A 27,533-nucleotide genomic window follows, 5' to 3' on the forward strand; every position below is an offset into this window, starting at 1 on the left:
CTAGGTCTTCCATGCAGGTGCAGTGGCCCAAGGACTTGAGCCATCTTCCACTGCTAATAAATAAATCTTTTTTTTAAAAAAGTCACCTTTTTGTTTGTGGATTGTCTATATATCTTTCTTTCCCTCTTTCCTTTTCCTGTTTTAAAAATACTTTTGATACATAATTAACACATCATAAAATTCACTCACCTATAGTGTGTAATCCAATGACTGTAATATACTGAGTTGTGCAAACATCATCATAATATAAGTTAAGGATATTTTCATGATTTAAAAAGGAAACCCTGTACCTGTCACCACATTCCCAGCCACAGGCAATGACTAGTTTCTTTTCACATAAATAGAAAAACACAACAGGTAGTTGTGGCACCACATATCAGCACTTCATTTTTTATTACAAAATAATATCTCATTGTCAGCATTTGATTGATCCAGCATTTGATTAATCCATTCATCAGTTTATAGACACTTGGGTAGATTCATTTTTTGGGCAATCATGAATAATGCTGCCATGAGCATCAGCATGTAAGTTTTGTGTAGATGTATGTTTTCATTTCTCGAGTATACATTCAGGAAAGTGGATCACATGGTGATTATGTTAATATTGTAAAAAACTGCATGCTTTCCATTCAAACAGCAATGCATGAGAGCCCCGTGTTCTCCAGCCTGTCAGCACTGCTTATTAGCTGTCTTTTTGACTATGACCATCCTACTGGCGTGGAGTGGCACTGCACTGTGGTTCTGATGTGCATTTCTCTAGTGATAAAGAAACACGCCGAGCGCTATCTTATGTGCTTATTGGCCATTTGTACATCTTCAGAGAAATGCGGATTCAGATCCTTGCCCATTAGTTACTTGGGTTATTTGTCTTTTATTATTTTATTGTAAGCTGGTTACTTTTAAATCATTTAACTATTAGTAAGTGCAACAGCATAGAGAAATAAGTGGATAAGAACAAAACAAAAGGTCAACTGACTTTGACAGCCAAGCAGAAAATGATGGAATCTGACAGGGTCAGTGATCCAAAGGCTGTGGGAAGGGCCCAGGATAGCTACTGGTGAGAAGGCAGTACTGGCTCTTCCATTCCTTCTCACGTGCCCACTGGGCTTCTAACGACAGCAAACTGATGAGAGCACTTGTCCTGGAACACCTCGAGCCACCTGAGAAGCTCTGACAGTTCTGCCCATTGCCAGATCTCCTACACAACACTGGGTTTAACAGCAAAGAGATGCTTGATTAGTATTTATTTTTTGAACCAACAGGTCTCACAATGAAATCTCTATTTTAAGAAGGGCTGTCTATGCGAACTACAGTGTAGAGAAGATAGACTTTAGAGACAAAGGGAACTGGGTTTGAGTCACAGCCATGGGGAATTGGGAGTGGACTTGCCATTTCCTTACCAGGAAAATAGGGCCAATGACATGGGCATCACTGGGTGAACTAAGACGGCTGGTATGGAGACACCTGGCACAGGCTGGCTCCTTGAAAAATTTTAGTTTCTTTCACTTTACGTTTGAAGCTCAATCTGTACTTTATTTATCAATAAAAAAGCTATAAGAGGAATGTTTCAGCATCTTTTAACTATTTATATGCCACAAATCTCTATGTTAAGAGTTCAAGATTTAGAAAAAGGGAGATGAAAATCACAAGTTCAGGACTGGTGCTGTGGCACAGTGGGCTAAGCCTCTGTGGTGCCAGAATCTGTATGGGTAGTTCACACCCCAGCTGCTCCTCTTCCAATCCAACTCTACTTATGGCCTGGGAAAGTGCTTGGGCTCCTGTACTTGCGTGGGAGACCTGGAAGAAGCTCCTGACTTCAAATGAGCTCAGCTCTGGCTGTTATAGCTATCTGGGGAGTGAACCAGCAGATGGAAGACCTTTATCTCTGTCTTTCCTTCTCTATGTCTGTAACTCTACCTCTCAAATAAATAAAATCTTAAAAAAAAAAGAAAGAAAATCATACATTCATATCTCAGTGTAATTTTGTTATTTTTCTTTTAACTTTATATTTCAAAATAGTTTTACATTTACAAAACAAAAATTGCGAAGCAGTACAAAGAGCTCCTATATACTCCACACCTAGTTTCCCTTATTATTAACATTTTATATTATTTGTATTTTGTTACAATCTGTGACAACCAATTTACACTATTTTTTTTAAAAATCCAAACTCCTATTCTTCCCAGCCTCCATTAATGAACATTCAATGATCAGATTGATTTTTTTTAAGTTTCCAGATATAAGGGAGAATATGCGGTATTTGTCTGTGTCTAGCTTATTTCACTTAACATGATGTCCTCTAGTTCCATCATTTCACTGCCAATGACAGGATTTCATTCTTTTTAAAAAATGGCTGAATAGTATCCATTGTGTGCGTGTATATATATACATCCACATGGGCCGTTAGGATGGAGTTCCAGGTTCCTGGCTTTGGCCTGACCCTATTCTGGCTCTTGTGGGTATTCAGGGAGTGAACCAGCAGATGGAAAATCTGTCTCTCTGCTTTTCAGATAAAAACAAACAAATAAAGAACTTTGAAGAAAAAACAAAATGTGTTGTATCACATTTTCTTCATCCTTTCATGTGACGATCACACCTTGGTTGTTTCTGTATCTTGGTTATCGTGAACAGTGCTGCAATAAACATGACGAGCAGAGATCTCGCTGATAGGGTGATTTCCTGTTTTTTGCACAGATACATTGTAGGGCTGGATCATATGGCAAGTCTATTTCTACTTTTAAAAGACATCTCCATACTGTTCTCTGCAGTGCTGAATCAATTTACATCCCCACCTACAATGTGTAAGAGTTCCCTTTTCTCCACACCTTGGCCAGCAGTGGTGACTTTCTGTCTTTTTGATAATAGCTACGGCAACAGGGGTGAGGTGCTATCTCACAGTGGTTTTGTTTGCATTTCCCTGACGGTTACTGATGTTGAGTCTTGCTATTCTTTGATATCGGTTTGTTCTTTGTACTACACAGTGCTTTGGAGCGCAGTCTCCAATCTGGATCTAGGCTTCATTGGGTGATCTTAGGCAACTTAATGTTTTACTGCTGGGGCCGGAGTTGTGGTGTAGTGGGTGCCACAGCACCAGCCCTGAACTTGTGATTTTCATCTCCCTTTTTCTAAATCCTGAACTCTAACATAGAGATTTGTGGCATATAAATAGTTAAAAGATGCTGCTTGTGCCAGACCAGTACACATACGGGCTGTCAGCACTGCAGGTGGAAGCTTAACCTATTGTGCCACAGTGCCGCCCTCAACTCCACTCCCCTACTCAATCCCATTTCAGAGTGCCTGGGATTGTGTCCTGCCTCCACTTCCTGTACAGCTTCCTACTAATTAATGTACACCCTGGGAGGCAGCATATGATGGCTCAGGTACTGGGTCCCTGCCACTCACATGGGAGGAAGGATGGAGTTCCAGGTTCCTGGCTTTGGCCTGAGCCTGTTCTGGCCCATGTGGGCATTCAGGGAGTGAACCAGCAGACGGATCTGTCTGTCTGCTTCTCAAGTAAAAACGAACAAAGAACTTTGAAGAAAAAACAAAAGCTCTTCCTTTTATATGTAATCTCAAGGCTTTAACCAGAATTACAAATCATCATCACCATTAATAACAACTTACTTTTAAATTGTGATTATGGTGTACTTGGTTTGGTTCTAAAGTAACTATGTGAAGTCTTGCAACAACCTTTTGTTTCTTTCCCCCATTTTGGTTGTAAAAAAACTGAGTCACGGAGAGGTTAAATCATTTCCCTAAGATTCTTTTGCTTAAGCCTGTGACTATAAAGTAAACTGAAAGTATGTTATTGTAAAAATTAAAAGGAGGGGTCGTCGCTGTGGCATAGTGGTTTAAGCCACTGCCTGCGGCACTGGCATCCCATATGGGCTCTGATTCATGTTCCGGCTGCTCCTCTTCCAATCCAGCTCCCTGCTAAGGTGCCTGGGAAAGCAGAGGAAGATGGCCCAAGTGCTGCACTTATGTGGGAGACCCAGAAGAAGCTTCAGGCTCCTGGTTTCAGCCGGGCCCAGCCTTGGCCATTGTAGCCATTTGGGGAGTGAACCAGTAGATGGAAGATGTCTTTCTCTGTCTCTGTAATTCTTTCAAATAAATAAATAAGTCTTTAAAAAAATTAAAAGAAAAAAGAAATATAGGAAGGATGGAAATACCATTATGGACTTAAAATTGTATATATGAAATACATGAAATCTGTTCTCTTTATACGTGTTGGTAAAATGGCGCAGTCCTGACACCATCCTAGGCTCTAGCCCTGCTGCCATTGCTGGAAGCCAGGTAGCCACATGGCCCAACCACCAGTGTCAGCCACACCCCCATCCTAATGGGATTCGCTGCTCCTACTTCCCTACCTGCCCCTCAGCAAAGATTTAAAAGGACCTGTTCCTGAACACATGGCTCTCTTTCTCTCCGTCTCCTGACCTCTGTCTCTGTCTCTCTCTCTTCCACTCTCCTTCTCTCTTTTTTCCTTCTTTGCCCCTTTCCTCCAGTCTGTTGGGTTTCCCCCAATAAACTCTTTCCCTTACTCTGGTGTTTCGTGTGTTTTGTTGGCGGCCTTACAATATGAATAAAATTTTTTTAAAAAAACCAGTGTGCTGTTTAAACTGTAAATGTAAACACTGTTTTGTCCAGACATACTAAAAAGGATTAAAAGAAATTCTGAATACAAAAAGTAGATATGAAGACTAAATTTTACATAAAAATGGCAGAATCAGGATTGGAGTCCAAATTGTCTGGTCCTTGTGTTTGCACTTCAACTATGTTAAAATTAAGCTAATGAAGATGAAAATTGCAAAGCTCTGTACAACTTTTCAAAAAGTTCTTCTCAAAAGGCTTACAAAATAGTCTTAACAGGCTCTCACCTAGACTTCTGAAATAGATTCCAGACACTTCCTGGCCTCTGGTCTCTCACCATTGGAATCAACATTTCACAAACCATCGTCTGATCTACAAACAAGTTATTTCCCCTTTGAAAGTACTTCAGAGACGTGGAACACCTTCTGAAGCTGGGGGCTACTGAGACAGGCACCAAGGCCGACCACAGTTGACGGCGGGAAGAACAAGTCTCCAATTTGTGCCACCTTCAGAGGTCAACTGCCTTCTCATCCTCAAAGATTCACATTATGGGAGGTCCTGGGAAGCCTTCCCTCGTCTCTGGATGAGATGATTTCCCCTCCTTGGAACTCCTTTAACACTCTCTTGCACCTCTCTCTAATGTAAGTCTCTGGTATGTTTTCCAGACACAAGGGTCGTTAGCCTGGCTAAAGCTAGAGGGGGAGCTTCTTAGGGGCCAGGTGTGTGTTCTCTCCTTGGTGAGTCCCACAGGGTCTGGCACAGTGTTTGATGAGAAATTTGCCCCCAAAAGGAAGAAAGCAAGACAGTTTCAGAGGATTGGAGCTTACTTTTCCCAACCGTCCTGCCATAAACAAAGAGTAAAAACAGTCAGAAGTCTGTACAGGTCACATGTTGCTCTCTGACCAGGAACACCCAGCAATAATCCCAAGATGGTGCACTGGCGCAGGGGGTCTGCACTGGCCTTAGAACAGAAGCAATCAAATGATGAATGACTAAGACAAGGAACAGGCACAAATGCTCTATAGCAAGATGACATAGGTTGAACCACATGAAGTTTTTAACCTACAAAAATGTCAGCTTCAGATGATTCAATCTAGGATTTTATAATTTATAAATGATCTCCCTTCCCCCTCCCACTCTGGAATGATTCTCTCTGAGGCAAGTGTTTTCGAACACACTGTTCGATGCTGTATATTCAATGTCTGGGACACAGTGGCACTAGGACAAATACTCCTGGAGTGAAGAAATGGACCCACTAAGTGCCAACCATTTGCCTTATTCTCTTTTATTATTATTATTATTATTATTATTTGACAGGCAGAGTGGATAGTGAGAGAGAGAGACAGAGAGAAAGGTCTTCCTTTGCTGTTGGTTCCCCCTCCAATGGCTGCCATGGCCGGCGCACCGCGGCTGGCGCACCATGCTGATCTGATGGCAGGAGCCAGGTGCTTCTCCTGGTCTCCCACGGGGTGCAGGGCCCAAGCACTTGGGCCATCCTCCATTGCCTTCCCGGGCCACAGCAGAGAGCTGAACTGAAAAGGGGCAACTGGGACAGAATCCGACACCCCAATCGGGACTAGAACCCGGTGTGCAGGCGCTGCAGGTGGAGGATTAGCCTATTGAGCCGCGGTGCCAGCCTCCTTATTCTCTTCTATGTGATTTACAGTTTCTAGCTCACTTGCTTCCTCACGATGTTCTCATTATTGCCACTCTTCAAAGGAGGAAACTGAGGGCAGGGGGCGTGGCTTGGTTAAGCGACTTGCCGGAGACCACACTCTTAGAAATTCTTTATAGTGGGCCATTTCTATTTATGCCAGAGAAGTTGCCCAAATGTAGGCTACATTTTGTACCTCAGCTATACCAGGCATGGAGTCTACTGAAAGAGTGACAGAGAAACGTTCAGATAGCCAAAGGAGAGAAAGGTAGCATGAGGAGACAGAAGGGAGACAGACAGATGCCGGCAGTGGACTCAGGAAAGCCTTCTATTCTGGGTGAGGCGGAGCTCCATTGCCGTGCTGCTGGGAACCCAGCTCACTCCAGGGTGGGGTGCACGATGGATGGCTTTTTCCTGTGACCTGCAAGGGAACCTCTTTGGAACTAGCAGACTCTTCCAGCAAGCAAGCGAGAGCTCTCACTTTTTATTTGCTGCTTCCTCTGTGGGTGAAACTGGGGGCTCCTCCTTACAAAATGCTGTTTCTTCAAGAGACTTTCCCCTAACCTACCTATGGAGATACAGTCCCCAAAACAAAACAAAAGAAAAACCAAGTTAGCAGTGTTTTAAAGTGAAGGGGCTCCCAGTCTGAAATGTGTTGGTGTTGCTACGCAGCCTACTTTCAAAAAGGGGAGTGGTGCGACTTTGAACACCTTGCTGTAGAATAACAGTGATCACGCCCACTCTCCTCAGTGCTGCAAAGCGTTTGCCCAAGGGTGGCCCACTACAACCTCCATTCCTCCTTGCAGCCCCAAAGAATCAGTCAGTCCACTTTCTGGGGCACAGAATCTATGCCAGTCCCAATGTATTATTTTCTAAAAGCTGAAAGGAGATAAATGGGCGATTTCTCAAACTCCCTGAAGTAAAATGAACAACTCTGGCTGCCAACAAATCAAGGTGACACTCCCGAGTGAGTAATTCTTTGAGATTTCTAAGACATTTTGAAACATGGAAGAAAATCAAAGTTCCTTTTTCTTTCTGGAATTTGTAGCCTAACCTAGGGAGCACAAGGCTGCAGGGTGGAAAGCGTATCATGAGTCACAGAGAGTTGGGGCAATCTCCCGGTCTATCCCAACACAAGCCGGGGACCTTTGGCAAAACACTAACTTCTCTAAGTCTCTGTTTGCTCACTTGTGAAGCAATGGTATCAGCTCCTACACCACCACGATTAGGAAACACAGGGGGAACACAGCACAGTGTGTGGCACATGGCAAATGCTCCATAAGTAGTATATAACAAAACATGAAACACCAGGCCATGGAAGGAGGTAAAACAGCTCCTTTCCAAAGGCCCCAGCTCCTGGGTGAACAGAAGCAGGGTGTACTGTGAGTCAACCAGTTAACTCAACATCTCTTCCTGTGCCTCTAGGGCTAACGCACAGCTCTGGGCTTAGAAGAACCCAACATGAAACCTGACTTAAAGGAGAGACTGCTTCGTTAGTGCCAGACAGCACAATGCAGGCAGGGATGAGGCGGGGCCGAGTGCTTGGGGCATCCCCGGAATGGAGCCGCTTCTCCTGTTCTGGAGTTGCAGCACCAGTCCTTTCTCAGGTGGTACAAAACAGAAATAATCCATTCCTGAAAAGAAAGCAAGATGAAAAATTCTCACCAGCTTTGGGTTTTCACTTGCAGGCAATGGTTTAACACCAACTTCAAGGCCGCCATCTTCCTCCCCACTAACAGGTTCTGGGCCACTCTGATCCTAAGGGACATTAGAAAGGAAACAGCAAAGATGTCACGCTTCACTCACGTGGCCCCGACTGCGTAGACTGTCCCGCTGCAGCTGTCTTTCCTGTAGGGGCCGCCTGTCTGCCTGGTTCTGTTTCCAGGTGTCTATCCCTGGACCACGCTTTGAGGGACACGTGTCTCTGATCTAGGTGTCAGCCCGACTGCCTGGGGTCAGTTTTGGCAGTGATTTTGTCAGAATAGGTACACTGGGAATGGATTTTGTCAGTTCTGGCCACTGAGACACCATGAGAGGTTTGTCTGAGGCATGTGGAGCAGCTCTTCCTGGGTCTTAGAAGAGGGCCACATCAGATCCCCGTACCTCCCAAACTAATGTGCCACCGGCGGCCACCCCGTGACGATGAGGGAGCCCGCTGTAGGGTGCAGCTGCCACTGTGAGTGACAGCAAAGCTAGAGCTGGAAAGAACTGGTTCTCTGATGGGCCACTGGATGGAGTAAGCCTGGAGCCCAGCCCCATCCTGAGCCACCTTCCATGGCAGCTAATACATTTCCTCATTGTTTCAGCCACTTTGGGTTCACCAGGCTCTTATCGTCAGCCAAAGTTTTCTCAACGACACAGCTGCTTCCTTTCTGCATAAAACTAAACCGCTTGAGATGAGAGAACTGTGTGTATCCGATTTACTTCTAAAATTAAGTACCCAGCACCTTGCCTGGCACATGGAAACCATGTAATAAGCACCTGACAGACCACTGCATGAATGCAGTACTTGTTTTCTTAATGATTATTTTTTGTTTCTGTCGAATCCTAAAAATACGTATTTCATATACAAATGAGACATCTGGTAATAATAAGTGCCTTAAGATTCTAAAACACATTAGGCAATTTCCACATTGAATTATGACATAATAAATGTCACAGGTAACTGGAAGTTTCCTTACTTTCTGGGGGCAGATGGAGAAGGATCACATTGTTCAGTGGACTGTCTACATTGCGCTTTCCTGGATTTTTGTTTTAAATCACCACTACCCTGGGATTATTACAAATTTGGGTGGGAAAACTTGATAGAGAAAATAGATATGATTTTGGAACATTCAACCTCAATCATAATTTTTTTAAAAGATATATTTATTTTTGAAAGCCAGAGTTACAGAGAAGCAGAAGCAGAAGCAGAAGCAGAGGCAGAGGCAGAGAGAGGCAGAGGCCTTCTAACTGCTGGCTCACTCCCCAAGTGGCTGCAATGGCCGAAACTGAGCTGTTCTGAAGCCAGGAGCCAGGAGCTTCTTCCAGGCCTCCCAGGTTGACACATGGGCCCAAGGGCTTGGGTCATCTTCTACTGCTTTCCTGGTCCATAGCAGAGAGCTAGATAGACAGTGGAGCAGCTGGGACTCAAACCAGCGCCCATATGGGGTGCCAGCACTGCCAGTGGTAGCTTATCCACTATGCCACTCATAATTTAAGTGTAAATTAAAACAAAGGGACAGCATTCTTCCAGCTAATGGAATTAACAACAGGATAGGAAAAGAACATTCAGTACTGACAATGTTGCGGTAAGCAGAGATGTTAACACACTGCATCCATGCCAGCAAAAGCTGGGGACTAGCTCCCTGGGTGGTGGCACTGGGAGGTGGCATGAAACTTTTTAAGAGCCAGGCCCTAGAGGGAGGTCCTTGGATCAACTGAGGACATGGCCTTGAAAGGGATTAAGGTGTTTCTCACAGGATCCTGGTTAGTTCTTCAGAGAGAGAGAGAGCCTGCCCTCTGATTTCCTGTCTCTTGATTCCACCTTCTTGCTAATGTACATACTGGGAAGCAGCAGGTGAAGTTTTAAGTAGCTGGATCCCTGGGATCCACATGGGAAACTTAGACTGAGTTCTTAACTCCCAATTTGGCTTGGCCCAGTCCCAGCTATTGTGGGTACTGGGAGTGAACTAGCACATGAAGATAAATTTATTTATCATTAGCTCCTCTCAGTGAATTTTGAATAATCAAGAAGTTATTATATGGGGCCGGCACTGTGGCACAGTGGGTTAACGCTGGCCTGAAAGTGGCTGCTCCAATTCTGATCCAGCTCTCTGCTATGGCCTTGGAAAGCAGTAGAAGATGGCCCAAGTGCTTGGGCCCCTACACCCTTGTGGGAGACCCAGAAGAAGCTCTGGCCATTGCGGCCAGTTGGGGAGTGAACCATCAGATGGAAGACCTCTCTCTCTGCCTCTCCTCTCTCTGTGTAACTCTGACTTTCAAATAAATAAATAAATCTTAAAAAAAGAAGTTATTATACAAAACAAACATGCTCAAGATGGGCATTGTGGTGCAGCAGGTGAAACTGTGGGTTGAGATGCCTACATTCCATATTGGACTGCCTGGTTCACATCCCAGCTACTCCAAGCTTCTGGTTTAGCTGCCAATGTATCTGGGAGCTAGCAGATGATGACCTAAGAACTTGGGTTCCTGCCACCCATGTAGGAGACCTGGATAGAGTTCAAGGCTCCTGGCTTTGGCCTCTCCTAGCCCTGGCTATTTTAGGCAGACCAAAGATTTTTCTCTCCTTTCTCTGTCACTCTGCCTTTCAAATAAGTAAATAGATCTTAAAAATATATGCATATTCAAGAAGCAATCTTGAAAACATACACAGTTTCAGCATTTTACACAGTAAATTTCAGAGACAGAAAAAAATTCTGAACAGATGAACTGTTCCTTTAAAAATCATTAGTTGAGGGCCTGGCACTGTGGTGTAATAGGCTAAGCCTCTGCCTGAGGAGCCAGCATGCCATGTGGGCGCTGGTATCCCAGCTGCTTCACTTCCAATCCAGCTCTCTGCTCTGGCCTGGGAAAACAGGGAGAGAATGCCCAAGTGCTTGGGTCCTTGCACCCAAGCAGGGTGGGAGACCTGGTTCCTGGCTCCTGGCTTTGGTTCAGCCCAGCTCTGGCTGCTTGGCCATTTGGGAAGTGAACCAGCAGATGAAGGACCTCTCTCTCTCTCTCTCTCTCTCTGTGTCTTTCCCTTTCTGTCTGTAACTCTACCTCTCAAATAAATAAATAAATATTTTTAAAAATCATTACTTGATCTATAGAAACCTTAATTTAAAAAAAAAAATTATTGTACAACCTATCTCCACAATTCTTTTCATTTTGTAAGAAAGAAAATCTGTACCCACTGAACAGCTTCCCATGAGCTCTTCCCCCAGCCCTTGGCAACCATCATGTACTTCCACCTCTATGAATCTGACTACTGTAGGCACTTCATATAAATAGAACCATATATTATTTATTTAAGGTTCTGTTAAACTTCCTTTTAAAAAATGACAAATAGTCATTATACATGGAAAACTATTAATGTCCCAATTACTTAGTGTGTCTGGTTCTGTAAGCTGTGAGGACCCCTGAAGAGGCCCTGGGAAGGCAGTGGCATGCCACTGGAGCTTTCTGTCAGTCCGTGTAACTCAGCACTTCAGACTGTGGGACAAACCCACAGGCAGCCCCTCCAGTACCGCGCAGACAGCCATCACTGGATGGGAGGAGGCTGTCTCCAGCATGAGGGTAGCTGATACCGGTAATTCAATTATGTACACGTCTCTAGGGGGAAGGGAAATGTCTCTTAGAGAAACAAATAAATACACCCACTTTTATATATCTCAGCAGTGTTGAGAACAGAAGGTGAGAATTTGTTTAGTCTTTACAAAATGAATACTAAAGTGGGGGAGAATACAGCTATGTAACTGATACTTCAACTTGGAAATATAAGAAAATATGGCCAAAGCAGTATAGGAGCCAGATGTTCCACTTAACCTGTAAGCTGTGAATAAAAACAAAAATACCTGTCTACTTACAACCCACAGCTCAGAACCAAGAGGCTCCAATGAAGCAGAATCCATCACACAAAGCCAGGTCACAAATGCCACTTAATGCATCAGTCACTCTCCTCTCCTTAGCTAGGAGGTATCTTTCCTTCCTCTAAATTCACCTAATGTTTTACCTGAACCTCTTCTGCCACTTAACATCATCTCTTTTGTGCCCTAGTTATGTAGGTATGGAATTAATCGCCCTGATGAGACCAAAAGATTCTCAAGTCCAACATCTGTGCTTCTTTCATTTCCCTTGCCCAGTTCATTTTCACATTGATCTGAGGTCCGTCTCTCTCCCAATCCATGGCCATTTAAAATGCTCTATGCTCTATGCTCCTCTTTCACATCTTTTCTTCTGTTTTAGTTTGTGATGGCTCCAGAAAGAGGAGTCCAAAGTCCAAATCTAGATGGAGAAGAGAGTCAGGCAAAAGGGAAGTTGGGACCAAGAGAAAACAAGTAATTTCTTTTCCAGAAGAGCTAAAATTTGTAAGAGTGCTCACGCTGAATGAGGCACAGAACCACACAAAGTGGATTCTGTTCTGAGAACAGAACAGTTCATGTGGTAAAGGAGCCTCCAAAAAACCCCGCTCACCAGGAGCTTGGAAAACAGTGCCCAGTTAGAGGTGAGGAGGGGAAACAGGTCAGCAGCATGATTCCTAAGGACAGTGCACCGGGGGGGGGGGGGGGGGGGGTTTTGAGGGCCATTTGGCTGACGGAGGGTGGCCAGCTGACACCCAAGCTGATTCACCTGACCTGGCTGGCTGGGTGTCCTCCTCCTCTGCTCTTGCTGATCTTCAAACCACCTGCCCAAAGCTGCCCGTTGCCAAGCCTGGTCAAGGAGAGCTTCCTTTGCCCTTGAAGACCACACTCAGTAGACTCACAGAGAATAATGTTTTACAGATGAACGAACAGAAAAGGCAAGGATTGCGAGTGCACATTTAACACAGCCTTCACTGAAAGACTGGTACGACATGCCGCTGTTTCTCTCTGCAGTTACTCTTTCCTAAACTGCAGGAGTGCCAACCTCCAGTGATGGCTGTCTCTTCTATTTCTGTACTACTTTGTTTTGTTCATGCCCACTACTACAATTTGTTTCCTCCTAACTGGACAATGAGAACCCTGACAGCAGGACTCCTGTTTTATTTGAGGCCAGACTCTCAATAAAAGCTAAATTTATTAAGGATGCCATCATGGATTAGAAAAACATTTCTGATCAGTAAGTGTTCCACAGTGTTGCTCACCACCATACTTCCTCATTTAACGTGACAGAGAACTACATTAGCATATACAACAGCTTTCTTTTCCATTGATTTAAGATGTTTCTAAGCACAGTAAATACATTAAAAAAAAAAAAAAAAACCAGCAACTATACTATACCTCCTTGATAGAACTGAAAGTTCTTTTTTGAAAACTAAAATTTATGTTTGTTTAAATCTTGCTATTCCCGTATTTCCTAAACCCAATGTTCCTGTCAAAAAAGCCACCAAATGATTTATTAGCTTCACTGCTAGCCTAAATTCACAAATATTTCTTTCTGAAAAGCCATGTTTACTAGATGTGACAAATTGAATTTCTTTCTTCTACCCCCAATCATGAGCATATTTATTAGGCTACTTAGAATTCCAGAAAGGCAGAGCACAATTAACGATAAAATGGAAATTATGCTAATGGAACTCCCTATGTAATCAACCTCTCCATTCTGTATGAGGCCTGCACCATCTCACTTAGTATTCAAACACACACACACACACACACACACACACACACAACCGAGAAAAAGAAAAATGAAGGTCTTTGCCTGTATGAAGATATTCTAAACGATTCAGGCTGCCTTGTCAAGGAATGGAATGACTATCTTACAACCCAAGTATACAGTACCCTCTTGTGAGAACTCAGAAGTGGCTCTTTAATGGGGTTTCTCTCTTTAAGCCATCTTAAACATTGCCCTTAGACTAATCTATCTGGAGCAGAGCCTTGATCAGACCATTTCATGGTTCACAATGCCTACCACAGCTCCAAATACCTAAAGCCTGGAATCCAAACCTCAGATTGAAGCTCAAGTCTCCATCATTCACCCTTCACTTATTTTCAAGGGCTATCATCTATTACTTTCTTTCAGACACCCTTACACTATTCCATTTCACACTGATTGCTTTTGCTTTATTTTGGCTTGTGCCATTCTCACATTCTTATCAAACAATATACATATTTAAAAATCCATTCTACCCATCAGAAATAGCTATTCCCCTTCCAGGAAATAGAATTCATTGCCTTTGCACTCCTCCTAAAACCTTATTTTTGTCTTGTATTTTAGTATTGTCTTTGTATTTTAGTAACATGCATACAGGCTTATTTTTCAAGTTCTTTGAGGATAGAAGATTATTTGTGATTAATCTTCGGATGCAAAGTAGATATCTGGCAAACAGTAGCAGAATGAACTGAACCAGTAACAAGTAATTACCTCACATTGATATAAAGCATCATGGATGCAGTAAAGCCAGTAGAGTAATGGTACAGAAAAGCCAATATATATGTATGGGTGTTGTGGCTTGGGATGCCCACATTCTACATTGTAGTGCCTGGTTTGAATTCTGGCTACTCTGCTCTGAACCAGCTTCATGATAATGCACAGGCAGCAGATGATGGCTCAAGAACTTGAAACCCTGCCACCCAAGGGAGGGACATGAACAGAGTTTCAGTATCTTGACTTTGTCCTGGCACAGCCCTGACTGTTGTAGGCATTTGGGGAATGAACCAGTGAATGGATGATACCTCTCTCTCTCTCTGTGTTGCTCTTTCAAACAAACAAGCAAACATAAAAAAAAAAAGTTCCTGGATTCAGCAATTTTTTTAAAAGGAAAAACCAAAATATGATTCTTGCCATATATTTATTCAATGAATATATATTAAGTAAGTACTATGTGCTATAAACAATAAACCCAGTCTTACAAAAGCATTCAATTCAGTATGGTGCTTATGGTACATATTCTTAAACCATAGAGATAATGAGGAAAATAAAAGGAACAGAGTCCTACTTGGGAAACCTTTAGGAATGGGTCTTTTTTCCCATGAGGCTCAGGTGGCATCACGCAATGACCAAAGGATAATTTTTACGTTTTACATATCTACAAGTGTTCTAAAGCCTCAAAGGGATGAATATTGTGGAGGAGAATGGTGTGCTTCACACAAAGTTGGTCAAAATAATGTTATCCAGCATGGGAGTACTTGTTCTGTTCTAGGCACTAAGCTTATTATTATTATTATTTTGACAGGCAGAGCTAGACAGAGAGAGAGAGAGAGAGAGAGAGAGAGAGAGAGAGAGAGAGAGAAAGGTCTTCCTTTTCCGTTGGTTCACCCCCAAAATGGCCACTATGGCCGGTGCACTGCGCTGATCCGAAGCCAGGAGCCAGGTGCTTCTCCTGGTCTCCCATGGGGTGCAGGGACCCAAGCACTTGGGCCATCCTCCACTGCCATCCCGGGCCACAGCAGAGAGCTGGACAGGAAGAAGAGCAACCGGGACAGAATCCAGTGCCCCAACTGGGACTAGAACCCGGGGTTGCCGGCACCGCAGGCTGAGGATTAGCCAAGTGAGTCAAGGCACCGGCCCTTATTACTCTTCATATGTGATTTGTTTCATTTTAAGTTACAGAATACTTGGAATTATCTTCCAGAAAACAACCTTTCAAAGACTTGGTGATGGCTAACAAAGAGGAAATAGAAAGGAAGCCAAACGGATGATACAATGGGATTAAAGACATAAGGATTGGAGGGACCTAGATGTGAGGGGGAAAATAAACAGATGCATGTGGAGAATCTTGTGCTTAATGTACATTAACGGGAAAAGAAAGGTGATTAGTATGTGGAGATAAATACAAAGACTTAATTCTAACATGGAAATGAAGATTAGCTCTGGTAGGCAAGAGGGAGTTGTTATAGATTTTTTAACAAGAGTACAAGTACAGCAAATACTGTAAACAAACAAAAAAGAAAATCTGAGAATCTATGGGAGAAAGTATTAGCAAACCATACATCTGATAAAATGTTAATATCCAAAGTATATAAGAAAGTTAAACAATTCAACAGCAAGAAAGCAATAATCTGATTTAAATACAGTCAAGGATCTGAATAAATGTTTGGTTGGAAAACATGAAAAAATGCTGAGGGGCTAGCATTTGGGCATAGGGTAAATCTGCTGCCTGCAACACCTGCATCCCATATGGGCACTGGTTTGAGTCCCAGGTGCTCCACTTCTGACCCAGCTCTCTGCTAATGTAGTTGGGAAAGAGCAAAGGATGGCCCAAGTTATTGGGCCCCTGCACCCAAGTGGGAGACCCAGAAGAAACTCCTGGCTCCTGGCTTCAACCTGGCCCATTCCTGGCCATTACAGCCAGTTGGGTAATGGACCGGTACATGGAAGATCTCTCCCTCTTTAATTTTCCCCCTCTCTCTAACTCTACCTTTCAAATAAATAAATTCTTTTAAAAAACAGAAAAAATGCTCAAAATCACTAAGAATTAGAGAAACAGATTAACACTATAATAAATGATATCTCATGTCTGTCAGAATTGCTATTAAGAAAAAGGTGAAAGGTAACTGTTGTTGAGGATGTGGAAGAAAGGAAATCCTTGCACACTGTTGGTGGGAATGAAATTTAGTGCAGCTATAAAAAAAATAGTATGCAGGTTCCTTAAAGCATCACAAACAGGACACCCATAGGATCTAATCATCACACTACTGGGTATAAATCCAAAGGAAATGAAATCAGTATGTCAAAGAGCTATGTTCACTATCATATTTATTGCAGCATTATTCATAATAGCCAAGACATGGAATCAATCTACCAACAGATAAAAAATAACGTACTATTCAGGCTTAAAAAGGAAAGCAATTCTGTCATTTGTGACAACTTGGATAAACTTGGAGGACATTATGGTAAGTGAAATAAGTTAGACACAGAAGTCAAACACCACATGCTCTCAATTAAATCTGGAATCTAAAAAAGTTCAACTCATAGGAAGAGAGAATAGAATGGTGGTTGCTACAGGATGGCAGGGGTGGAGGCTGAGACGTTACTCAAAGGATACAAAACAATATGGTGACTACAGGGGCCAGCGTTCTGGCGTAACTGCCACCTGCAGCTCCAGCATCTCCTATGTGCCAGTTCAAGTGCTGGCTGCTCCATTTCTGATCCAGCTCCCTGCTAATGTGCCTGGGAAAGCAGTGGAAGATGGACCAAGTGCTCAGGTCTTTGCACCCATATGGGAGACCTGGAGGAAACTTCCAGCTCCTGGCTTTGGCCTGGCCCAGCTTGGGCTGTTGTGGCCATTTGGGGAGTGAGCCAGCAGATGGAAGACCTGTCTTTCCCTCTCTGTTTCTGTAATTCTACCTTTCAGATAAATATAATCTAAAAAAAAAAAAAAACAAACAAACAAAAAAACCCCAAAAAACCAATATAGTGACTGTAGTTTATAATGAAATATTGTATTCTTTTTTTTTTTTTTTTGACTGGCAGAGTGGACACTGAGAGAGACAGACAGAAAGGTCTTCCTTTTCCTTTGGTTCACCCCTCAATGGCCGTTGCGGCTACCACGCTGCGGCCAGAGCACTGCGCTGATCTGAAGCCTGGAGCCAGGTGCTTCTCCTGGTCTCCCATGCGGGTGCAGGGCCCAAGGACTTGGGCCATCTTCCACTGCCTTCCCGGGCCACAGCAGAGAGCAGGACTGGAAGAGGGGCAACTGGGACAGAACCGGCACCCCAACTGGGACTAGAACCCGGTGTGCCAGCGCCACAGGCGGAGGATTAGCTTATTGAACTGTGGTGCCGGCAATGAAATATTGTATTCTTGATAATCTCTTAAGAGAGTAGATTTTGAATATTCTCATCCTAACAATACATGAGGTAATACACGTTTATTAGCTCAATTTAGCCATCCATAATACACATGTATTTTAAAACATGTTGTATACACAATAAGGATATACATTTCATTTCTCAAATTTAAATATAGTTGTACACAACTATTGAAAATGGAAGCTGTTGGAGGCTGGGAGTTCTGCTCCAGGTCTATGAGAATGTAAGGGCAATCACGACCAAAATGAGAGCTTACTATGTGCCAGGGATGGTGTGAAGCATTTCATAAACATTATTTAACTCTCCCAACAAATCCATAGAGTTCATTTTTTTTGCAACCCCATTTTGAACATGAGGAAACTGGAGCTTCTAGAGCTTAACTAGTTCCAGTTCCATGTGCTCGGAAACGGCAGGATGAAGACGAGGACCTGGATCTGATGTTTTCAATCACCGCGCTGTGTAACTGCCGCAGTGGGATGACAGCTACAGAGAGCACTGCAGGAGGAACGCTAGCAAGTGCTTCCTAATGCATGTAACTGCATGGATTATAAAATACGCCAACTTGTACATTAGCACCTGATCCTTGTAACTCCCCATGGCTGCAAGCAAGGGAGGTTATAAAACTGGTTTTACAGAAAAAACAAACAAACAAACCAACCAGACTTCGAGAGGTTACTGCCTTTACCTAGGTCATTTGAGCAACAGGTAACTGACAGAAACCAAAAGTGTTATTTTTCTGACTTTTTACTAATTTTGATAGGCTAAGATGAAGTTGAAATTTACTTTTTATACCAATGAGGCTGAATGACAGAACTATTTCTGTAATTGGCAGAATTGAAAAACATGAAAACAATAGTGACTAGTATACTTAAATGATCGAGTAAAGGGGCTGACATTGTGGCATAGTGGGTTAGGCCACCACCTGCATTGCTGGCATCCCAGAGGGGCACTGGTTCATATCTTGGCTGCTCCACTTCTGATCCAGCTCCCTGCTAATGCGCCTGGGAAAGCCGTGGAGGATGACCCAAGTGCTTGGGCTCCTGCACCCACATGGGAAACCCAGATGAAACTCCTGGCCTCTTGGCTTTGGCCTGGCTCAACCCCAACTGCTGGGGACATTTGGGGAGTAAACCAGCAGGTGGAAGACCTCTTTCTCTCTCTCTGTAACTCTGCCTTTCAAATAAATAACTCTGTCTTTAAAAAGACTGAATTAAATATACTTCAATATTTGAAGAAATAATTTACATTTACTGAGCATTTACTCACTTGTGCCATAAACTGTACCAAAAGCTTTGCTCTCGTTACTTCTTTTGGGTCTCAAGAAGGTTTGTGACGGCTTGGTTGCCACCCACCCAGGTGCAGGTGAGGAGGTGGATACTGAATCACATGCCTGCACTGAGGCACTGTGGGTGTTATACAGCCTCTCTAAGCCCAGTCTCGTCTTCACTTGGAAATAGCAACACCGTCTCAGAGTAGATGTAAGTAAACATGAGACAACATAATGAAAGCAGTAAGATCATGCTTGGCTTTATAAAGGTGCTTTCTTTTGTATTGAGAAAAAATATGTGTAATAAACGACAAATAAAGCTCTAGGGAATGATGTTCTGATGGGAACATTTGTAGCCAACATTACCAGCTAAGCCACAGCGCCAGCACCTCTCTTAAGTCTTAATTTGGATGATAAAACCTAGGACTAGTAGGGGTGTGACAAAATGGCTATTAGTGGGGAATCATTACCTATCCCTGTAATCTTTTTAGATGGTAATCGGCCAACAGAGGTTAAAATTTTGAACACGTATAGCTTTTGACTCAGCAATTTACAGTAGGGGGTATCTATGCTATAACAATAAAAGCGTAGGGGCTGGCGCAGTAACATAGTGGGTTAAGCTGCTGTCTGTGGTGTCAGCATCCTATATGGGCTATTTGAATCTCAGTTGCTCTGCTTCAGATCCAGCTCCCTGCTAATGTGCCTGGGAAAGCAGTGGAGGATGGTCTAAGTGCTTGGGCTTCTGCACCATGTGGGAGACCCACATGAAGCTCCTGTTTCCTGGCTTTGGTTTGACCCACCCTTGGATGTTGCAGCTATCTGGGGACTGAACCAGAGGATGGAAGATCTTTCTCTTTCTGCTCCTGCATCTCCTCCTTTTTTTCTTTTTTCTTTAAAGCAAGCTTTACTAACTAGATCTGCTGGTAACCTACTTTCTCCCAAGTTGCCACCTCCAGAGAATTAAATCCCTTTGCCTCTGTCTTGTCACTTCTCTGAAAATGTACTTTGTTAAAGATGATATAAAAGCTAGAATTCAGATATCTCTTTGACTACTACTCAATTCTTTTCTTTTCTTTCTTTCTTTCTTTTTTTTTTTTTTTTTTTTGACAGGCAGAGTGGACAGTGAGAGAGAGAGAGAAAGAGAGAAAGGTCTTCCTTTTACCGTTGGTTCACCCTCCAATGGCCACCGTGGCCAGCGCACTGCGGCTGGCGCACCGCACTGATCCGATGGCAGGAGCCAGGTACTTCTCCTGGTCTCCCATGGGGTGCAGGGCTCAAGCACTTGGGCCATCCTCCACTGCACTGCCTGGCCACAGCAGAGAGCTGGCCTGGAAGAGGGGCAACCGGGACAGAATCCGGCGCCCCGACCAGGACTAGAACCAGGTGTGCCGGCGCCGCAAGGCAGAAGATTAGCCTAGTGAGCTGCGGCACCGGCCTGACTACTACTCATTTCTTGGTGTCTCCTACTACATATGAAATATACATGTTAATAAACTTCTGTTTGTTCTTCCCATATGGGTGCCAATTCAAGTCCTGGCTGCTCCACTTCCTATCCAGCTCTCTGCTATGGCCTGGGAAAGCAGTAAATGGCCCAAGTCCTTGGGCCCCTGCACCTGTGTGGGAGACACAGAGGAAGCTCCTGGCTCCTGGCTTCAGATCGGCGCAGCTCCAGCCATTGTGGCCATATGGGGAATAAACCAGAGGATGGAAGATCTCTCTCTCTCTGCCTTTCATTCTCTCTCAGTGTAACTCTGACTTTCAAATAAATAAATATATATATTTTTAAAGATTTATTTTATTTATTTGAAAGACAGAGTTACAGAGAAGGGTAGAGACAGAAAGAGATGTCTTCCATCAGCTGGTTCACTCCCCAGATGGCTGCAATGGCCGGAGCTGTGCTGATCCGAAGCCAGGAGCCAGGAGCTTCTTCCGGGTCTCCCATGCAGGTACAGGGGCCCAAGGACTTGGGCCATCCTCTACTGCTTTCCCAGGCCATAGCAGAGAGCTGGATCAGATGAGGAGCAGCTGAAACTAGAACCAGCGCCCATATGGGATAATCCACTGCACCACAGCGCTGGCCCCATAAATAAATATTAAAAAAAAAAAAAAAAGAAAAGAAAAAAAAGAACCTATGGGGGCCGGCGCCCCGGCTCACTAGGCTAATCCTCCGCCTTGCGGCACCAGCACACCGGGTTCCAGTCCTGGTAGGGGCGCCGGATTCTGTCCCGGTTGCCCCTCTACCAGGCCAGCTCTCTGCTGTGGCCCGGGAAGGCAGTGGAGGATGGCCCAAGTACTTGGGCCCTATACCCCATGGGAGACCAGGATGAGTACCTGGCTCCTGCCATCGGATCAGCGCGGCGTGCCGGCCGCAGCACGCTGGCCGTGGCGGCCATTGGAGCGTGAACCAACAGCAAAGGAAGACCTTCCTCTCTGTCTCTCTCTCTCACTGTCCACTCTGCCTGTCAAAAAAATAAAATAAAAAATAAAAATAAAAATAGAACCTACGGGGGCTCAAAAATTATTTTTCTTCCCTAAGTGACCAGATGGATCCTTTAAACCTGTGTATCAGGGCAGAGCTGTGGTGTAGCGGGTAAAGCTGCCGCTTGCAGTGCCGGTATCCCATATGGGTGCCGGTTCGAGATCCGGCTGCTCCACTTCTGATCCAACTCTCTGCTATGGCCTGGGAAAGCAGTGGAAGATGGCCCAAGTTCTTGGGCCCTTGCACCCACGTGGGAGACCTGGAAGAAACTCCCAGTTCCTGGCTCCTGGCTTTGGATTGGCGTAGTTCCGGCTGTTTCGGCCAATTGGGGAATGAACTAGCAGATGGAAGACCTCTCTCTCTCTCTGCCTCTCCTCTCTCTGTGTAACTCTGACTTTCAAGTAAATAAATAAATCATTAAAAACAAACTGTATCAGGTCACCTCACTCCTCTATTTAAAACCTTCCTGTGGTTCCCACTGCACAGAGAATAAAACCTCAACTTCTCTGCCGTACAGAGCCTCACTCTTCCTTGTGTCTCGTGTTTCAACCATGACTCTCCCAGTTCCCAATGTGCTCCAGCCATATTCCTCAAACCCCAGGTTTACTCTCACTTGAGAACTATTTCTGTGCCCTCTGCACGGAAAGCTCTTCTTGTATTTTTCCACGTTTGGTTTCGTCTTATTTTAGTGTCTCTATGACTAATTTCAGGGGTCACTGGGACACATTCCCTATTTTAGTTCTTTGCAAGACACTGACCAGTATTTGACAGTTCTCTTGGCTTATTTATTTCTTAATTTGTTTACTTTCTCTCCTCATTAGAATGTACACTGAACCACAGTAGGGAGTCTTACCTGTTTTGTTCACACCTATACTTCTAATATCCAAAATAGCACCTGACAAATAATATACACTAATTGGATACTTGTCAAATGAGTGAACAGAATGTGTATTGTATAATCAATTTTTATTAAAAAGAGATACTATATAGACCCATTTATTTTTGTTGAGAGCAAAAAATAAGGTATGCACAGACACTAAATTGCAAGCATTGTCATTTTTGGAGAGTTAAGGAATAGAAAATTAACTTTTCTTCTGTTATCTTTGCATTGTTTATTTAGTAACAGTAAGTATAAATATCTTTTTGGCATAAAAATAATTCAATTAATAAAACATGGAAGGAAAATGAATATTTTCTCAGTTGGGGAAACAAAATGATTATATAGCTATTCTATCCATCTATTTATCGATTTATCACTCCAGAAGCAGACTGATGGAACAATCTTATTCTACCAGTAATTTCTCCATCAACAGAGGAAAGTAATTCTCTAAAAATATCTATGGTCACTGGTATGACAGGCAGAGTGGACAGTGAGAGAGAGAGACAGAGAGAAAGGTCTTCCTTTTTTCCATTGGTTCACCCTCCAATGGCCGCCCCTGCTGGCGCGCTGCGACCGGCGCACTGCGCTGATCCAAAGCCAGGAGCCAGGTGCCTCCTCCTGGTCTCCCATGTGGGTGCAGGGCCCAAGGACCTGGACAATCCTCCACTGCCCTCCCGGGCCATAGCAGAGAGCTGGACTGGAAGAGGAGCAACCAGGACAGAATCCAGTGCCCCGACTGGGACTAGAACCCGGTGTGCCAGCGCCGCAGGCGGAGGATTAGCCTATTGAGCCGCAGCATCCGCCAAAAGTATTTTTAAACCATAAAGATAGTGGTACAATTTACTCATATAAAGAAAATCTTCAAGTAAATTCTAAAATGTAATTTAAGACATAATTACATACCTGGATAACAGGTTAAATAATTTTGAGGAAGGTAATAAGTTCTGATGTTTATTTACCATTGTTGCACATTGCTTTATAATTTTATCTGAAATATTTTCCATTTTACTCAAATAAATCTACTAGTTAATAAATCTGTGAGTTTGGAATACCCAATACAGAAAATAAAAAATATCAGGTTTAGGGAAAATAATCATGACAAACCCACTGAAGTCAGCAGAACCTGATCTGGAGCAGCCTTACCTCAGTAGATGATGGGGAACTCGATGGTACTGGGAAGGGAGCAACAGCCATCTGACTGACTGCATCTTCATTTCTGCAAAACGTTAAAACAGGCAGAGTCAGTACATAGTAAATGCCACTTTCCTGGCTGAAATTAGAAATATTTCCTCAATTCTTGGGTGCAAATGTACACACAGCATCAAATAATTAAATATATGTACTTAATTCTATATAATCTACACACATACATATTTATTATATACATATATATGTATATGTAGCTTCAAAACATGCACAGCTATTGGGCACAAAAAGAGACGTATGACTCAGGGGATACTAAAGACACAGTTATTAGTGACAAAGAATGATGATGCCGGGAGCTATAGAACCCTGCCTAGTGAATCAGGCGCTGCAGGGGATGGCTCTGGGAAGGTGTCAGCTGCTTCAGCACGGAGGAGCACACATGTGCAAAATGGGTGTGTGCAACCTCTGCAGCACTGTCTTTGAACTGGAACGGTTCCCAGCCTCCTCACTTGGCTTCTAGCCTGGTTCTGCAGATGAAGGATGAGGGATGTCTGGGACAGGACCTGTACGGTAGACGGTGAGGAGCAGTGATAGACTGGCAGAGAGAGCTCCAGATAGATAATGTTTTGTGGGGTGAGTGAATTCCCCTCCTCCTCACCCTAATGCAGCAGAGTCGGCAGGAGCTGAAATCTTATCCCTAGGGTGACAGGCACACAACAATTCCTGGAACACAGCTCTGACGACTTGGGACTACTTTCTACCACATTAGTAGCTAGGGTTAGTTAGTGGTCCTGTGAGAGTGAATGACTATCTTTCACTATTCATTCATGATGAAATATGGTTACATTTATTATATTATATGTATAATTATATTACTAATACAATTATCTGAGGAGCCAGTGCTGTGGTGCAGTGGTGAAGCCACAGCCTGTGATGCTGGCATCCCATATGGGTCCCAGTTCAAGTCCTCGCTGCTCCCTTCTGACCCAGCTCCCTGCTAATGTGCCTGGGAAAGCAGCAAGGGGATTGGCCCAGGTGCTTTGGTCTCTACACCCACAAGAAACTCCTGGATCCTGATTTCAGCCTGGCCCACACCTGGCTATTGCAGACATTTGGGGAGTGAGCCAGCAGAAGGAAGCGCTCTCTCTTGCGCGCGCACTCTATCGCTTGCTCGCTCGCTCTCTGTAACACTGACATTCAAATAAATAAATCTAGAAAAATTACTTATCTCAAAATTTACATGAAGTATTACTTTATGTTTCACAAAACAAACCAAGAAAGTTCAAAAAATGCTTCTTGTGGATACATAAAGAGTTAGATTTTCATAGCTTTCCCTCTGAAAGAGTGAGCTCCATCACCAGTGGACCCATATCAGTGTACATTGAAAAGCCACTGTCTGGGGAGAACATTCAAAATGCAACACACTGGGGTTGGTGCTGTGGTGTAGTGGGTAAAGCCTCCGGCTGCAGTGCCCACATCCCATTTGGGCGCTGGTTCAAGTCCCAGCTACTTTTCTTCCAATCCAGCTCTCTGCTATGGCCTAAGAAAGCAGTAGAAGATGGCCCAAGTCCTTGGGCCCCTGCACCCATGTGGGAGACCCAGAAGGGGCTCCTGGCTTCTGGCTTTGGATCAGCGCAGCTCTGGCTGTTGCAGCCCATTGGGGAGTCAACCAGAGGATGGAAGACTCTGTTTCTCCTTCTCTCTCTCTTTCTCTTTGTCTAACTCTGACTTTTCAAATCAATAAATCTTTAAAAAAAAGTTAAAAAACAAAATTCAACACATTTAACCTTGTATTTCTCAACAAATGCCCCTGTCATTTCTGTTTTGGTATTTTAATCACTGCTTTTACATGAAATGCTTTTCTTTGTTCTTTACACATATACCCCATCCATTCTTCTCCTGCAGTATGAGTTCAATTATCTCAACGAGGTGAACTACTGTCTTAAGTTCAACATATATACTGATGTCACTTAAATGGACATATTGAGCCCAGACCTTATTCTGAGCTTAGGATCTGCATCTCCATGTCCTACTTTATATCCCTACTACATGTCCTAAAACCATCTCAGATAAAACAGAACTTTGGGGCTGGCATTAGTGGTTAGGATGTCACTTTGGGATTCCCACATCCCATACTGGAGTCCTTGGTTTTCAGTCTTGACTCTGATACAGTTTCCTACTAATAAGCACCCTGGGAGGCAGTGGTGATGGTTCCAGTACATAGGTGCCTGTCATTCACCCAGACTGAGTACCTGGTTTCTGCCTTTGGCCTAGCCCAGCCCTGGCTGTTGCAGGCATTTGGAGAGTGAATCATTAGATGGAAAGATCTCTGTTTCTCTTTCAAATTAATTAATTAAAAGTAAATGAATAGAGCAGAGCTTTTTATCTTACTCAGTTCCCAGAGCTATAGCCAATTCTCCTTGCCTGAGCAAATATCAGTAACACCTGTCTAGTTGTTCAACCAAGAACTGAGTCACTCCTGAAACTTCTCATCCCTCAACTGAACTTTCAACCCATCAACAAGTCTTGTTGATTATACGTTCAAAACACATCTTGAGATCTTTCTCCTTTCCATTCTATTCTATGTGCAAACCATCAGCACTTCTTATTGAAACTAATGTAAGAATATTCCATTTCCTTTCTCCACTTACATTCTCTCTCCTGTCTATTTTTCCTGCAGCAGAGTTATTATCCTAAGACATTAATTTGATTGTATTGCTATCTCCTGCTTAAAGTGCGCCAATGGCTTCTTATTACATCTGGGATCAAGTCCACAGTTGGCAAGGGAGCTATGAGGCTTTGAGCAACCTGGCCCAGCCCCCTTTCCTGGCGCCACCTGGTGCCCTCTTTCCCTGGCTCACGGCAGACTCTCCATTTCTCAGTTAAGCTAAGGTCCACTCCCCACAGGCTTTTTGCTTACCCTATTATTCTCTACTGTTCTGCAGGCTTGTCAACCAAATCCTTTTTTCTGATTTACTCCTAGTCTCCTTCATAGCTCACCATAAATGTCATTTCTTAAAACAAGCTTCTATGACCACCATATATACTTACAGTACCCTATACGATGATTGCCTTTATGGCTGTTTTTCCTCCCTAACTTACGCAAATGATTTACACAAACATTTGTTTTAAACCTGTCTTTCTAGATAGTAAGCACTCCAAGCACAGGACTTATGCTCTTCCTACTTTCCCTTACCCTACCATAGTTTTTCTTTTTTTAAAGGAATGGTTTGGAAAGTACGGGTCAAAATGGGATACATTGATCACTCTCTTCAAAAAGGAGACAGAATGGTGAGGTTTCAGTTGCTGTCCCTAACTGGCTGTGGGACTTTGGGGAAATCACTTTTTAGAGCCTCAGTTTCCAGATGGTTTAAGTAAGTAGGTTGAACTGTAAGAATTCTAAGGTGGTATAAATTCTCTGTGTAATGAGACAGAGAACAAATAAAAAGATGAAGTATAGGTACTATTTCTTCCTTTTTTAAAAAGATTTTTTTTACTTGAAAGGCAGAGTAGGGTGGGATGGGAGAGGGAAGACAGACAGGCAGATACATACCTGCTAGTTCACTACCCAAATGGTTGCAACTAGTAGGGGTTGGGCCAGGCTGAAACCAGGAGCCAGGAATTCCATCTGGGTCTCCAACATGGGCAGCCAGAACTGAAGTACCCGAGCATCAGCTGCTGCCTCACAGGTACACATCAGCAGGGAACTGGATCAGAAGCATGGAGTAGGAGGTACTTGAACCAGCACTCACACAGGGGATGGGAGTTCTAAGTGGTGGCTTAATCTACTGTGACATAATGCCCACCCCTAGGTACTATTTCTTGTTCTCCTCTAAAAAGAGCATTCTTGGAATACCTAGTACATGAACCAGACCAACGCAAATGGGAGAAAAACTAAAACTATAATGTGACACAGAGGGGTGGCCATGTGGCACAGTGGTTAAGTTGCTGCTTGGGATGCCTTACATCCCATGTTGGAGTACCTAGTTTGTATCTGGGCTCCTCCACTTCTAACCCAACTTCCTGAAACTCATGAAGAGAGACTTAGGTATTTAAGATGATGACTTAAGTACCTGGGTCTC

The 27,533-nt window shown here is 43.6% G+C and overlaps 1 protein-coding gene across 10 annotated transcripts in view; it reads right to left on the reverse strand.

Moving 5' to 3' along the window:
• PATJ (PATJ crumbs cell polarity complex component) overlaps nucleotides 1-27,533 on the reverse strand; it is a 438,074-nt gene that overhangs the window by 97,438 nt on the left and 313,103 nt on the right. For 6 of the 10 annotated variants that reach the window (XM_070078395.1, XM_070078390.1, XM_070078391.1 and 3 more), the window contains exons 30-31: nucleotides 23,449-23,521; nucleotides 7,910-8,002 (exon numbers count right to left, since the gene is read on the reverse strand). In XM_070078395.1, coding sequence (XP_069934496.1) covers nucleotides 7,910-8,002; nucleotides 23,449-23,521 — 166 coding nt within the window. The remainder of the gene's footprint in view (nucleotides 1-7,909; nucleotides 8,003-23,448; nucleotides 23,522-27,533) is intronic. The other 4 variants (XM_070078398.1, XM_070078393.1, XM_070078397.1 and 1 more) reach the window with 1 other exon arrangement.

Source organism: Oryctolagus cuniculus, chromosome 7 (assembly GCF_964237555.1).
Source record: "Oryctolagus cuniculus chromosome 7, mOryCun1.1, whole genome shotgun sequence".
In the NCBI taxonomy this organism is placed as follows: Eukaryota; Metazoa; Chordata; class Mammalia; order Lagomorpha; family Leporidae; genus Oryctolagus; species Oryctolagus cuniculus.